General features: G+C 38.5%; 1 protein-coding gene across 2 annotated transcripts; it reads left to right on the top strand.

Moving 5' to 3' along the window:
* The first annotated feature begins 425 nt into the window (after nucleotides 1-425).
* Nucleotides 426-3,308, top strand: gatd3 (glutamine amidotransferase class 1 domain containing 3). Of its 2 annotated transcripts, XM_055216098.2 has the most exons (7): nucleotides 426-559; nucleotides 1,208-1,260; nucleotides 1,552-1,665; nucleotides 1,942-2,061; nucleotides 2,244-2,336; nucleotides 2,431-2,587; nucleotides 2,754-3,308. In XM_055216098.2, the coding sequence occupies exons 1-7, from the start codon at nucleotides 440-442 to the stop codon at nucleotides 2,880-2,882; spliced, it is 786 nt and encodes a 261-aa protein (XP_055072073.2). In that variant the 5' UTR covers nucleotides 426-439; the 3' UTR covers nucleotides 2,883-3,308. The 2 variants fall into 2 exon arrangements, with proteins under 2 accessions (XP_055072073.2, XP_055072075.2); XM_055216100.2 differs by lacking the exon at nucleotides 1,552-1,665.
* Nucleotides 3,309-14,700: the final 11,392 nt, after the last annotated feature.

Raw genomic sequence — 14,700 nt, 5'->3', positions numbered from 1 at the left:
CAAATGTTTATATTTTAATATAGATTATATTCAAGTGAAATGATTCAGTCAGATGACATTAATAGGACAAATATAAATATCAAACAGCAACAATAAAAAAAATGGATAAACAATTATAAGGAACGTTGTCTTGCTCAACTTTCCAACAAACCCAGTTGTGTTTCGATTGATGTATGTTGTCATTCTGTTCTGACTTAAACGCTTTATTTTTATTCATTTTTTTAATAATTTCAAAATCTGGCCGCGGACAATAAGCGCTGTTTTCACCCTAATTTTTATTTTTAGGTGAACTAACCCAACATCTCGCGAGATTTGGCCGTAGATGTATTCCCTCTAGCCAGAACCAGGCAGGCTGGTGCGGGTTGCACAATAAACAGTAGATGGCGGTATAGGCCAGTGGTGCTTCACTCGCCACTAGCGCAAAGAAGTGAGTTGCTTTATGTCCTCTGTCAGCGCAATGTTTACTGTACGTTCACTGCTACGATCTGCGCACATAAGATATGCGCTGGCTGCTCAATTTCATGCCACTTCACACTGCACAGGGGCAAAAGTCGCTGTAGTAAGTATTTAAGTGAAAATAATAATGGTCCTGCACGTGGCTGTTATTTGGACGGCCTGTCAGCTTGGTACCTGTTTAACTCAGCTTTAGGTTTGTCTGTGGCACACTTCATAAAGATGATGTGTCATCTAAAGTTTCCCAGAGTTTCTTAGATCAAGATTGATGATGCATTTAAAGATTAAACTAGATTAGATTAACCCACACATTCAGTGTCACGATTAGCCAACAATCTATAAAGTAGCCTAATTTACCTGTAGTTAAATGCTGAATAACACATACAGGTGTCAGGGGAAACTGTATGAGATGTGGTTCCAGAGATTTTTACATCCACAAAATGACCTTTACTTTTGCTATACTACTAATATCAAATGCATATGTGTTTGATGCTAGTGTTTTTTTTACTGCCCCCCATGACATAAATCTATCTCAACCTAAGAATGTGAATTTACAAAACATATGAAATTATACAATGTAGTGCTTTAGGCCTATTATATTTTTGATTAGAGATTGATTAAGGGTTAATAACACAAAATTTATAACGAATGTATTTACAAACGATGTCATGAAACTGGGGCCATTTCGTGCCCCCCAGTTTAAGAGCCACTACTGCACACCAACATGTGTTTACTTCTTTCACTTTGTCATTAGGTGTTATCTGGATGTGGTGTTTATGATGGCACTGAAGTCCACGAGGCATCAGCGTGAGTTTCTGTATCTGTGCAATTATTTTTTTCTTGCGTTATACAGTAGGTGCAGAATAACTTTAAGACATGGGTCTAAACTTTCAAAACAGAACCGGTTGCTTTTAAAGGTCTCTTTGTTGCTTGTATTTTATAAAAAAATCCAACTTTAAATGCTCTTATTACACAAATATAGTCAATATTAAAACGTTTATTGAAATGTTAAACTTCTTTGTTACGGTAGTTTAAGCCAGTTTTTGAGATAAATTTAAGTCCATTTTTTCCATGAGATCTTTTGCTTTTTCTTGGTAGAATCCTTGTGCATCTAAGTCGAGGAGGTGCAGAGGTGCAGATGTTTGCTCCTGATGTGCCTCAGATGCACGTGATAGATCACAGCAAAGGTCAGCCTGTAGATAAAGAGTCAAGGTAAAGCCCCATCTACAATGTTCTTGTATAAACATGTTTTATGCAATGTTAAAAAAGTTCAGGTTTTTAAGTCATGAACATAATGTATAATCTTTAATGTATAATCATTTTTAATTAAAAACTTTTAATTTCCCATTTGCGTTTGAACTATGTATGTCACAGTTTTTAAGCCACAGGAAAAAACTCAATTGCAAATACAATTTGCAATTCCTTTAAAATGTTGTCCACAAAATGGTTTTTATTTATTATTTCTTTTTACTTCTGTTGATATATTAGAAATGTTTTGTCAGAGTCGGCGCGTATCGCCAGGGGAAACATCACAGACCTGGCGAAACTCAATGCTAGTAATCATGATGCTGTCATCTTCCCTGGTGGTTTTGGCGCAGCTAAAAACCTGTAAGTTTGAATGCTTAAGGGCAAAAATCCTTTTTTCCTGTCTTTTAAAATATTATAGATAAACTCGATCATAAAACATTTTTATTTTATTTGCCTCTGAGATACATTCTTGTTCTGTTGTAGTGCTGCTTTTTATGTGCTCATCCTTCTGTAATTATTTTCTATATCTTTCCAATAAACAGGTCATCATTTGCTGTTGATGGGATAGATTGTAAAGTAAATGTGGAGGTGGAACGGGTTTTAAAAGACTTCCATAAGGCTGGAAAGCCGATTGGGTAAGTAATCTGGATGTCAGATTGAGAGACAAAAAATGTTAAGGCATTGCTTATGTATTCTTATGCCACTGATGCCTTGTTTTGTGGTGCCCAGGTTGTGCTGTATATCTCCAGTGCTGGCAGCAAAGGTTCTTTCTGGTGTTGATGTGACAGTGGGTCATGAGGAGGAAGAAGGTGGAAAGTGGCCATATGCTGGTACTACACAAGCTATTACTGCTCTGGGAGCCAAACATACAGTTAAAGAAGTCACCATATCCTACCAGTACAGAGTAGACCCATTTTATTCTATTCTTCTATTCTCTTCCCCTCCCATCTCATCTTCTGTTCTCATCTCGTCTAATCTGTAAATGTTATTAAAAATTTCAAGGCATTTTTGTTTTCCATATGGCTGATTTATCCTTGACCTTTGATCCTTACGAAGCCCATGTGGATCCGAAGAATAAGGTGGTGACCACACCTGCATTCATGTGTGATACCAAGTTACACTTGATCTTTGACGGGATTGGTGCCATGGTGAAAAATGTCCTAAAGCTCAGCGGGAAGTGAAAATTCATTCAGCTTGCTACCCATTTCTATAATAGTGTTATCATGTTTGCTAAATGGAACATTGCTTTTCAAGCATGTTGCATCTGCATCAGGCAAGTTTCTCAGACATTATTAATCAACCTTGATATATAGTATTTTGCAGGATGTTCAGTAGAGGGCGATCTCTGTCTCCGTAATAAGGGCTTAAGTTCAGTTATAGGCTAGGACTGTACAATGAAGGCTTAATCGGTGTTATTGACAAATCTGTTCTGTAATGGAAAATGTGAAATACGTGAAGCTTTAAGGTTAGTTTTGAAATCTTTATAAATGTATTTAACTTTGAATTAATTTAAGGGGAAACTTGTACCAGGGAAAGGGAAAAGGTGTACCAACCTAATACAACACATCAATTGAAAAATAAAGTGAACATTTTTTCTTTCAAAATAATATCTGTGGCTAGTTGTTCATAAGTTGTCACCGAAACTTAGTCAAATGCTAAATGATGGAACAATCAGTGACCAACAATTTCATATTTGGATAAATATGATAATATAATACATTTGAAGTATCTTAATATATCTTAAATGTTATTTTCTCAATAGTTATAAATGATTAGTCACTGATTGTTGTAATGTTATAATTTTTATAATGTTATTTTTTATATACCCTTTATAAAACGGTTAGTTCCAATCCTTGATTCTGATTGGTCAATAGTTGTGCTTTATTCGCAATAAAACACTGCTATGACCGCTTCACCCAACGGTTCTATTTAATATCACTGCGCCCTTAGCAACACCCTTAGCAACACATAAACATATAATGAGACAAAGTCTGAAAACAGTTTGTTGTTTTTATTTGAACTTTCATGTTGTTTTTCGCAGTCAGGGACTATTTTTTCTAGCGGAAGGAATGCTTTTATTAATTTAACTTCATGAAAGTTGCACTAATATTTTTTTTACTTTAATATTGTGGTGTAACCGTTTTATAAAAGCAATAAGGTACTCGAGGCAAGTGCTGTATCGTGAATAAGTAACGGCTGAAGGGGTTGCAGGCACTCCGCTTCGCGTCGTGCCTAACAACGCCCTTCAGCCGTTACTTATTCACGATACAGCACAGCCTCTCGTACCTTATTGCTTACGTATACACGCGCACACACACGCACGCACGCACGCACACACGCACGCACACACACACACACACACACAATTAGAATAAAATAAGAATAAAGTAGACTGGCAGATTATCTAAATAGACTGTGAAGAGAGAATAGGAAATGTGTGTCCTGGATCATGAGAGAAGGAAACTGAGAAAGAAAAAATGGGTGTGTTGTGGACTAACAGGATTAGTCACATGACTAGTTACAGGCACGATCATCATATGGCATCATGCAAGGCTACACGCACCTCAAAGGGACCTGTGAGCTGCTCGCACAGATTAATTTCCTGAGCACCCGCACTTAATTATTGAGGCATGACTTCATAAACACACACTTCCTAGACTATGGGTTATGTGAAATGGCCCTTTAAGACAAATAAATGCATACCAAAGGGGGGCCCTATACCCCTTAAATATATATTTAGTTTACATTTTAACAATTAAATTGTTAGTGTATTGATTTACATTTACAATCGCGGCACCAAAACCCGAATCCGTATGCACTGCAAAATAGTAGTAACCCAATTCAAAACACTAACCGAGAACACAACAACTGACGCAGAAATCCATGTGTTGCCAAGTCCTTCAGATGGAGTTAAGAATTGGGCTACTTTGAAACTTTTCTCAAGATTTTTTCAGTGGGCCAAAGATTTTGTTCGTTAGTTGTTTGTATTTGGTCTGTAAATGTTCACTTGGATGCTTTTGGGCTAGTTTTAATGACTACTTGGCAGGTTTTGTTACGCAGGTCTGGCAACCCACGCAGCCGCGCGCACAGAAAACCAGGTTATGGTACGTGATTGAGGTGCGCTATGAAAACTTGACGAAACTAAAATGAGTTTTTTTAAATAATATTGATGATCTTATTTTAACTATATCATTTTGACTGCTGTGGTTGTACAGAGTTGGCGACCTGTGAGTTTTCTGAGAGGCGCAAATTCAAAATATATGTTCGAAGTGTTGCTCCTCATCATGTCAAAATATGTGTTTGTTGCGTCATGTTCATTATATGTCTTGTCAAAATACGAGCCTGCTGCACACGCATCGAAATGTTTATGATAAAAGAGATGCTCACTTTCACGAAATACTCGCAAGACACTAACTTAACACTAAACTCTTATTACACACGAGATTAAGTGAGTGTCTGGCAAACGTAAACGTGAGAGTCTCTCTTATCATAAACCCCTTTGAGCCACACACATCACTGGCTATATAGTGTGACAAGCTTTTGCCCTCGAAAAAGAAGTCACCGGCCGCCACTGGTTCCACATCTGATTTTTTTGTGCGTGACTTGGAACCTGCTGGGCTACATAAAATGATTTAATTTATTTTTTGATGCGAGTTGCCTAATATAAGCTAAAATTTAGACCCATTCCGTGTGCTTTTGCATTTTGTGTGCTTTCGGTTTTAATCAAATAATTTTCTTTACTTACCATCTCTGCTCCTGTTGTGTGATCTGATAGCATGGACATCTGCGCTGGTTTCCCTCTTTTTTTTTCTTGCTTTAGGGTCAGGTCAGGCAGATGCGTCTTTCTGCTGGTTACTTTAGACCTCTCTCTTTTTAATAGAGGCCTGTTCCCAGACCAGGGCATCTATTTCTTCTATTACCAGGAACATAACTGTTTGATGGGATTTCTACCACCCGCCTCTCATCACGCTACCCACTCCCCACAACCGTCCAAAGAGGCTGGGCAAACAAGACCTCGGCTTCTGCCAATTTGTTCGAACAAAGTGCAGGGATTTGGGGCCTACAGCCACTCTTAAACAGGCAAACAGTAAGTATTTGCCTGCTGGTCTAAGGCTACTTACCCCTACACCTTCTACACACACACATACATGCAATGCTCTCACATGGTCAGACAGTCCTTTAATGGGCTTTCGCTCCCCAGGTAACACATACTGTATGCACATTAAAAAGTAAAGTTTGAATGTGATAGTCACTTTGGATAAATGTGTTTGTAAAATCTTTTATTATTTCTTCTAACTATAATTCTACCTTTCCTCCTTTTCAGCTTTTATGCATAGTTTTTTTTAAACTATCCTTATGTCAGTGTCTGAGTTTCACCTGGCCTGACATAAACTGTGTGGAGTGTGTGAGTGTAAGACACCCTGTGGGATGTAAATGGGCTGGGGTCTTGGTGTATTATTGTCAGTGGGACTCTTATCAGGGACCGGTCTGAGGCCCCGCGGTCTCCCTGGCATCCTGATCAGAGGATTAGCAGCATACCGCTTCAGGTCAAGAGCATGCCAGTCACTCACACACACACTTATTTCGTTTTCTCTCACAAACACCTTCGCTTTCACACACATGCTGGACGAGAGAGTTTCTCAACCTCTCATACTTGTGCAGAACAGGCCTGTTTGATAGCAGCCTGTGGATTAGGTTTTGTGTGAAAGCTTGTTTCCCCCTGTTCCCTTTATTCTTATTCTGATTGGCTTATGCTCTTGAGAGTCTTTATTCCACAGTGAGGTCGCAGTCTATACAATGCAAGGTAAGGGATTTTTCTCATGACATCATATTTTCCAATTCCTCCACTCTTTAAACGTTTTCTATTGCATTTGAGACATAAGAATAATTATTGTGCAGGTGGTGTATGGTTTCCATTTTTTTTATATATACTTTTGCTGAAATTATGTTTTGCTTGAGCAGCAAAAGAATTGCCAGCCTCTCAGATTGTGTCTTTTTGGGGTTTTGCGGGTTTTTTTAAGGAATAGTTGAATAAGTTTTGTCATTATTTAGCTACTCAAACCTGTATGCGTCAAATTTTTCTGTAAAATATACATTTTTAAAGAAATGTTTCAATTAAAAATAAACAATGTAAAATGTAATGTAAGATAAGAATGTGTACAATTTTCATATATTTAGATTTCACAAATTATTATGCTGCGTTTACACCAGCCACGGTAAAGGCGTCAAATTCGTGTCTACCGTGTCTAGTTTGCCGCTTGAACATTTTGAGTTTACTTGCTTCATTCGCGCGTGAAGTTCTAGTCATCGAGACATTTACGCGAAAATTCGCGTCATGGGAGGGCCTTCCATAGGCTTCTGCGACTCCGCTCGCTTCCTGTAATCACGTCACTACTAGAGCAAGCTCCTGTTTGGTTAACGTGGTGCATTTTCCGCCAAAGTTCAAATTTTTCAACTTGCGCGTTGCTACGGCAATGCTCAATTCGCGCCATTCGCGTGAACTAGACGTGCGAATGAGAGGGGAGGGGCAAGTGCTATGCGGTTGTCTGTTTGCAAGATGATTGATGTTGATGTTGTATTTGGTAACCTTACTATAGGGGGAAAATAAACGACGCAGGTCGATAAACGTCACGTGACTCAAAAGTGAAATGTGTATTACAACTTACCAGGTTGCCCAATGTCCTCACTGACACTCTTCCAAGCAAGGTCCTTTTTATTCCTGTCTCCTCTATAAAAATAAGAACTTATGTGGTATAGCTCCGGGTGACTGCTTACGAACAATATCAAGCGTTGGTTGAATAAGTGACTCCAGGCGGGGCTGCCACCACAGCAGCAAGCAAGGCTCCTGATTGGTTAACGCGGCGCGAAATTCCACCAAAGTTAAAAAATTTTAACTCGGCCTTCAGCCGCAAATTCGCGTGAAGCACAAAATGCACAAAAAGCACCATTTGTGCGTTCCGCACACAACGCTCATTTCGCGCCTTTCGTGCGCGAATGAGGCGGAAACGGCTCTTCCGCGCCACGCTGAACGCCTTTTCGGCGCCGCGGGACCTCCTGACACGCGTCAACGCGTCTTCACATTGACTTAACATTGAAATCACTCGCGCTTCACGCCTCTACCGCGGTTGGTGTAAACGCAGCATTACACATATTGTTGTATTACACTCTGAAAAAATTGTGCTAAATAGCACTAAAAGCTTGTAATCATAGGGGAACCATTTTTAGTGCTATATAGCATCTATGAAGCACCATTCGGGAGTGATATAGCACCACTATAGCACAAGATATGGCTCTATATAGCACAATATGGTTCTACACAGGTACTACATAGGTGCTATATTGCACTTTAAATGGTGCCCATTATGATTACGAGTCAGTGAACCACTTTTAGTGCTATTTAGCACCGTTTGTTTTTAGGGTGTTACTACATGCATCAAAATCAACCGTTTTGGCATCAATGATGTGCGTCAATTCAGAAAAAGAAAAAATATTAAAAACTACTTTTTTGTGTTTCATGATTTTTTTGCAGGATGTTTGTTTTATCATTATAAATCTATATGTTTGTTCTGTAATGTGTAATTTTTAAGATTCTGGTGATGTGTTAAACGACAATCACAGCTGTCCCATTACATACTTTCCAAGCACATTAGCCCAACCACTCTGTCTCTGCTGCCCGCATCTATAGATACAACAGGTGGTCAGTGTAAGTCGGCATAATCGTTCCAGCTTCAAAACAGGGGTGGGCTGGTGTTTGACCAGAGAAGCGTGTCTTGTCTGTCAGTGTACCCCTGCACTGACCCCTGTCCATTTCTCCCTTTTTCCCTCAATAGTACAACGCCTTGTTGCCCCCAGCATGAGGTCCTAGCATCCCCTAGTTGTTATAGTGGGGGGCACACAGCAAGGGGCCTTTGCAGCAAAAAAATAAAGGGGGACGAATTAGCGACTAAAATAGAGACTCAAATTTCCATATGCATGCAACCGACAAGTGTTATACTGAAAAACCCGGTACCAATACGTGCACAAGGTGGCCCAATCCAACAGGATGGGGTGCCGTGGGGGCTGAGCTTTAAAGGGGGCTGCAATATTGTACTAATTCGTGCAAGAGACTCTCTATCAAAGAGAAAGACACATGATAATTAACGAGGGGTAAGGGGGAAAAGAAATAAAGAGCAGAAGGAATGAATTTGTGAGAGAGAGGGACTGGATGCTGAGTTTGACGAGTAAATGCTGTGTTGATGTCTTGATTAGCATATGCTGGATTGTCCGGGCTCAGTATTTACCGCCCGAAATGAATGGGTGTGCAGCATGGATATGACTTTCACCCCCCTAAATTTCCATGACCACCTTTTCAGATCTCCCTCCTCCCTTCTGAAACCCCCTCTCACCTTTCAGTTCCTTTTCTTAACTCTTTTCTATGGGCATTGCCTTTTTCTGCCACGTTTCTCAATGGTGTGAATGTAGAATGTACCAACGGCCACGCAGCTAGATTTTCTTTTCTTTAAATATTAGGATTATTAGCATAACATTAGCATAAATATTAACAGACTTTGTGATAAGCTGACACTTATGTATTCTTATTTGTAACAAAAGTAGTGGTTGTGTATCTGCAGGTTGCAAATCAATGCTTGATTTTTTATGTAATTAATGTGTGTGTTGCACTTGTAAACTGATATTGGCGCTGAAAATTTAACGTTAAAATACATTTTAACATGTGTATTTGTTAAACTGTCTGATTTTATGCATTAGCCTACAATTTTTTGTAAGTTTTAGTATCATTTTCAGTGATCTTTGTTAAAGAGCACCTATTTCATTGCTTAAAAACAAAGTTATTTTGTGTATTTGGTATAATACAATGTGTGTGTGTGGTTTGTGTACATTATTTTCTACATATCGTACATTTTTGTAGCTTCAGATTTGATACTCTTCCTGAATCGCATGGATTTGAAAAGCTCTGTGTCCCTGATTGGCCAGCTAATCTGTACGTTGTGATTGGCCTGAACAGTGATGGGAATAACAGCGTTATAAGTAATTGGCGTTAGTAACTGCGTTATTTTTTTCAGTAACGAGTAATCAAATAAATTACTGTTTCCCCCGTTATAACGCCGTTATCGTTACTGACATTAAAATGCTGCGCGCTACTAAAATTGATCTCACTGTAGTGATTTTCACCAGCGTATGCTCGCTTTCTCAGCCAAACACTGTTTTCCTCGTGTGTGTGTTGTGAGAAACATAACTGATGATGATTGGTGTGTGTGTTGGAGGGGGTGGGACAACCACATAGCTGATGATGATTGGCTTAATTTCCATCGTTAGCCAACCAGAGGCAGAGTTCAACAGACACGTACACTCGCACAGTCCGAGCTATAGATATGTACACTAGATGTCGCCTTGGCTACAGCAGTTCATTGGACCGAATGCGTCAACTAGAGCCGCCATCTTGAAACAGCGGAATCCTGCATCAGCGTCATTGTAGGCGATGGTGTAACAGAAATAAAATCACCATAAATTGTCATGAACGCGATTTTCTTGGTTCGTTCAACAGTCAGACATGTATTTAGCGTTTAGTTCAGGAAAAAATAAAAGTTTTATTTTTTATGAAAATTTACTTTTTCTAACTGTAATGCATAGTGCTAGTAGCCCTAACATCCATACGCAGCACAAAAGTCCGGCATCGTCCATGAATTCGAAGTACAGGCGGAGATAGCAGCTTTACCTAGATACTTCCTATGACAAGACCCCTGTTCTAAGATGGCCGCGGTTTTGACGCATGCTCGGAGCCCCAAGGCGACATCTAGTGTATATATCTATGAGTCCGAGCAAGCAGTGTAAAATAGTCTGAGCAACTTTGTCGCTAGATTTAGCAACTTTCTATCACTTTAGCGACTTTATAGGACAAATCTAGCGATCTTTGCAAGCTCAAAGGTAACAAAGGTCGCAAACACAAAGAATAAAGCACTACTTTTCAATTGTTGAGGTGAATGTTTGTGTAATGTGCAACTTATGCCTATGAAGAAAAAGTCTCTCCACGTCTGTGGCAAGTAATTCTGATCTAATAAAGCACCTCACGTCACATGCTTTTTTTATTTCTCTTTAGTATCCATTTTAGTCATTTAACATTTTTAATTTTGTAAGGGGCATTCAAGTTATTTGAAATATTAGAATTTAAGTAACGCAGTAATTACTTTTCCTGGTAATTAATTACTTTTATAATAATGTAACGCAGTTACTAACTCTGTTACTATTTGTGAGAAGTAATTAGTAACTATAACTAATTACTTTTTTAAAGTTCCCAACACTGGGCCTGAATACCTCTGACGTTAGCCGGAAATGTGATGCTTCTTACCATGTTTGAAAGACTCGGTCACAATGCATTGCTAACTGGAGTTAACTTACAGGCTGAGTCCAAAGTGGGAGGAGTTATGATAATGTCGGTCTTGTCTACATCCCCAATCCCATGAAGTAAACTGTTGCCTACAATTCGTGTGGGTGTCGTAGTCCAAGAAGAGAGATTAACGTTGGAGATGATAACTCGTGTCATCGTTTACTTTGGGGAATACCTTTTGGACATATTTAACATGTAGGAATACATACTTACCCATACTGAAAAAATGTATTAATTCAATTTACAATTGTTTTAAGGTAAGTGGTTGCAATTAAGTTATTTAAGCTACATTTAAACAAACAAACAAAAAAAGAATAAATAAATAAAACAAAAAAAAACTTTTTTTTAAATGTAGCTTAAATAAATTGATTGCAACACCTTTCCTTGAAAAATTGAGTAAATTGAATTCATCTTTTTTTTTTGTGCACCAAAGGAAATTTAAACACGTGAATCGGACAATAGGGGCTCTTTAAGATATAAATGTTCAATTTGATCTCACATAAGACACATGTATTTTACGAGGTGGCCATTTCATATAAGTTTGTACAAAGTTAATCTTACAAAAAAGGAAGGTTACTAGAAAAAACGTTAATAAAGCCCCACCCCTAACCCCAACTTCACAGGGGGAAGGCAAATCCTACTGAAATGTACGAATTACATCATACAAAAACATACAAAATAAAAATGATATCAAATCAACAAATATTTTGTTACTTTAACAAATTAAGTTGAACAATTTCAACTTGTTTTTATAAGTTATGTCAACTTATCACAAGCCAAAACTTAAAATAGTAGGTTGAATTGACTTTTTTGTATGATCTGGCCACCTCGTAAAATACATATGAATTCTCATGAGATTGTACTGAAATGTCCTAAAAAATACATGTGCCCATGTGAAGTGCATGTGTATATTTATATTAAGTCTACATAAAGTAGGCTTTTGTTGTTGTTTATTTAACTGTATAGCACTGATATTCGTTTAATGACGTTTTATGATCAGTTGTCTGTGCTTCCCTGCATCTCTCCCTTCGCAGTGAGTTAAAGAATGTAGCCAATCACACTTTTTTCTGGTACTGAAAAAGAGCAGAGGGGTCGCCCAGTGTGGTGCCTCTCATCTTTTGTGTGCTGGTTTGCCTGTGCCAGCTTTCTGCTGTCACATTAGTGCATGCCAAATAGTGCTTAATCATACAGTGAATTGCTGTTAGACCTTCACCGCTGAATGTTTTTCTCTTTCCAAAGGAATAGCAAACCAGGGTCTACCATCAAATGCGAGTTTTTGTGTGGCTACATGTTTATCCACAAGACCTGTCTTTGTGAGTGGTCAGCCTGTTTCAGGTCAAAGTTCACGGTCATCGGTGGTTGAAGTGGACATCTCTCCATCTGGTAGGAACTTGGCCTTCAAGGGTCAGGACCAAAGATTATCAAACTGTTCTTCAAAAGTTTAGTTTGTGTGTGGCACAGAAAGTGTGTGAATTACATGTGTGGATCTGAATGCTCCAATCACACACAACAATACTTGTCAAGCCATTTGACCATTCACAAAAAGCTCGGCAGTCCTCTCTTTCTCTCTCTGGCAGGTAGATCTTTGGTCTTGCAGCTGCATGTCATGAATTGAATGAAAGCAGGCACTTGAGCAACTGCGTGTGCACCCAGTATATGTGGTGGCAAGCGGTTGGCGGCCTTCTCTCAGCCAGAATGCACGAACTAGAATGCACTTTACTGAGAAGTGAGCACTGCATGCCTGCCATTACTTGGATTTAAGAAAAAATCTTTTGTGTAGAATTAAGCTACGAAAATTAATGGTGATGTAGCCGGTGAGTTTTTATATCTTTTCCCTATGCGTCATTTTGTGACACATAGGGAAAATGTGTATTTGGACATTGTTGCTTTGGTTAATGGGTTAATGTTTCCATAGTGATTGTTTTGTGTATATTCAGATTAAATGTATAATTAAATGTTTAAAATATTAAATAATCAGAATTTAAGTGTATTTACTGTGGCTGTATATTTGCTATTTGTGGTCTGCTTTATGGTAATTTAAAACCAAGCAATTAATCTCTATTTGTATGTAATGGCATCTGTTTTGCTTTCTCTTAAAGGATAAATTTTCTTTAAAAAATCCAGATAATTTACTCACCACCATGTCACCCAACATGTTGATGTCTTTCTTTGTTCAGTCGAGAAGAAATTAGGTTTTTTGAGGAAACATTCCTGGATTTTTCTAATTTTAATGGACTTTAAAGGGACAATCAGTAGGATTTTAAGTGTTTTATTAATCAAAATCAATGTCTTTATTCATAAATATGTCCTCGTTGGTGTCAAATGACCTCCAGTGCCAGTGATCTGACTTTTCTTTGTAAGCTTAGAATTTCTCCTCTTTACTTACATTGAACGGGTAACTCCAAGAAGGCTTCCATATCGTTCCGTATTGATAAACTATAATAGCAGAGAGGTACAAAAAGCACTTGCCTTATACCAACCCGTTTCCAAAACGCGTTTACATTCAGAACATGTGAACCAGCTGCCACGGACAAGGAGATCAGCGATTACATAACGGCTACCATAGTTGCAACACGCATTTGAAAAGGGGAGGTGCTAGAAAGCACTGTTCGTTTGAATGCAAAATACAATTCCACCACTAGATGGGAGTAAATCCTACTTATTGCCCCTTAAATTAACCCCAACACTTAATTAATGCAATTTAAAATTTCAGTTTTAAAGGACTCTAAACGAACCCAAACGAGGCATAAGGGTCGTATCTAGCGAAACGATTGTCATTTTTGGCAAAAAAAAAAGAAAATATACACTTTTAAACCACAACTTCTCATCTTCCTCCGGTCCAGTGACACGCCAGCGCGACCTCACGTAATTGCGTAATGCTGTGGAAAGGTCACGTGTTACATATATGAAACATTTGCGGACCATTTTAAACAAGAAGCTGACACAAAAACATTAATTAGTGTCATTCGACATACAACAACGTCGGAACAGTCTTCTTTCTCCACACTTGTAAACACTGGGGCTTAGTTTCGTTACGTCATCCGTGAACTCTTGATGTGATGGCATATTACGTGAGGTCGCGCTGGCACGTCACAGGACCGGAGATAGACGAGAAGTTGTGGTTTAAAAGTGCATACTTTTTATTTTTCTTGCCAAGGATGACAGTCTTTCGCTAGATATGCCTCGTTTGGGATTGTTTGGAGTCCTTTGAAACTGCAATTTTAAACTGCATTAAAACTGTTAAGTGTTGGGGTCCATTAAAGTCCATAAAAATATTCCTCAAAAACATAATTTTTTCTCGACTGAACAAAGAAAGACATCAACATTTTGGATGGCATGGTGGTGAGTAGGTTGTCTGGGTTTTTTTAAGAAAATTGAATAATCCTTTAAAATAGTGTTTGTATCTGTGTTTAAAGTTTTTTTTACCTGATTGGTTGACTGAATGAACACTGCATTGAATTTTCCATATAAAAAAGGGGAAAGGAGAGAGAAATGGGGTCAATGAGTGAAACCCAGTTGAAATCATCTTGTAGTGGGCTGTCTTTTTAAAGTGCGAGAGTTCTCTTGCAAATAGTGAGGATTCACTATAGGATAAAAAGCCTATTAATCCTTTCCAT

The sequence above is a fragment of the Misgurnus anguillicaudatus genome, chromosome 17, assembly GCF_027580225.2.
Source record: "Misgurnus anguillicaudatus chromosome 17, ASM2758022v2, whole genome shotgun sequence".
NCBI lineage: Eukaryota > Metazoa > Chordata > Actinopteri > Cypriniformes > Cobitidae > Misgurnus > Misgurnus anguillicaudatus.
The sequence above is the reverse complement of the archived record's forward strand: the minus strand, read 5'-3'. Positions and strand labels throughout refer to the sequence as shown.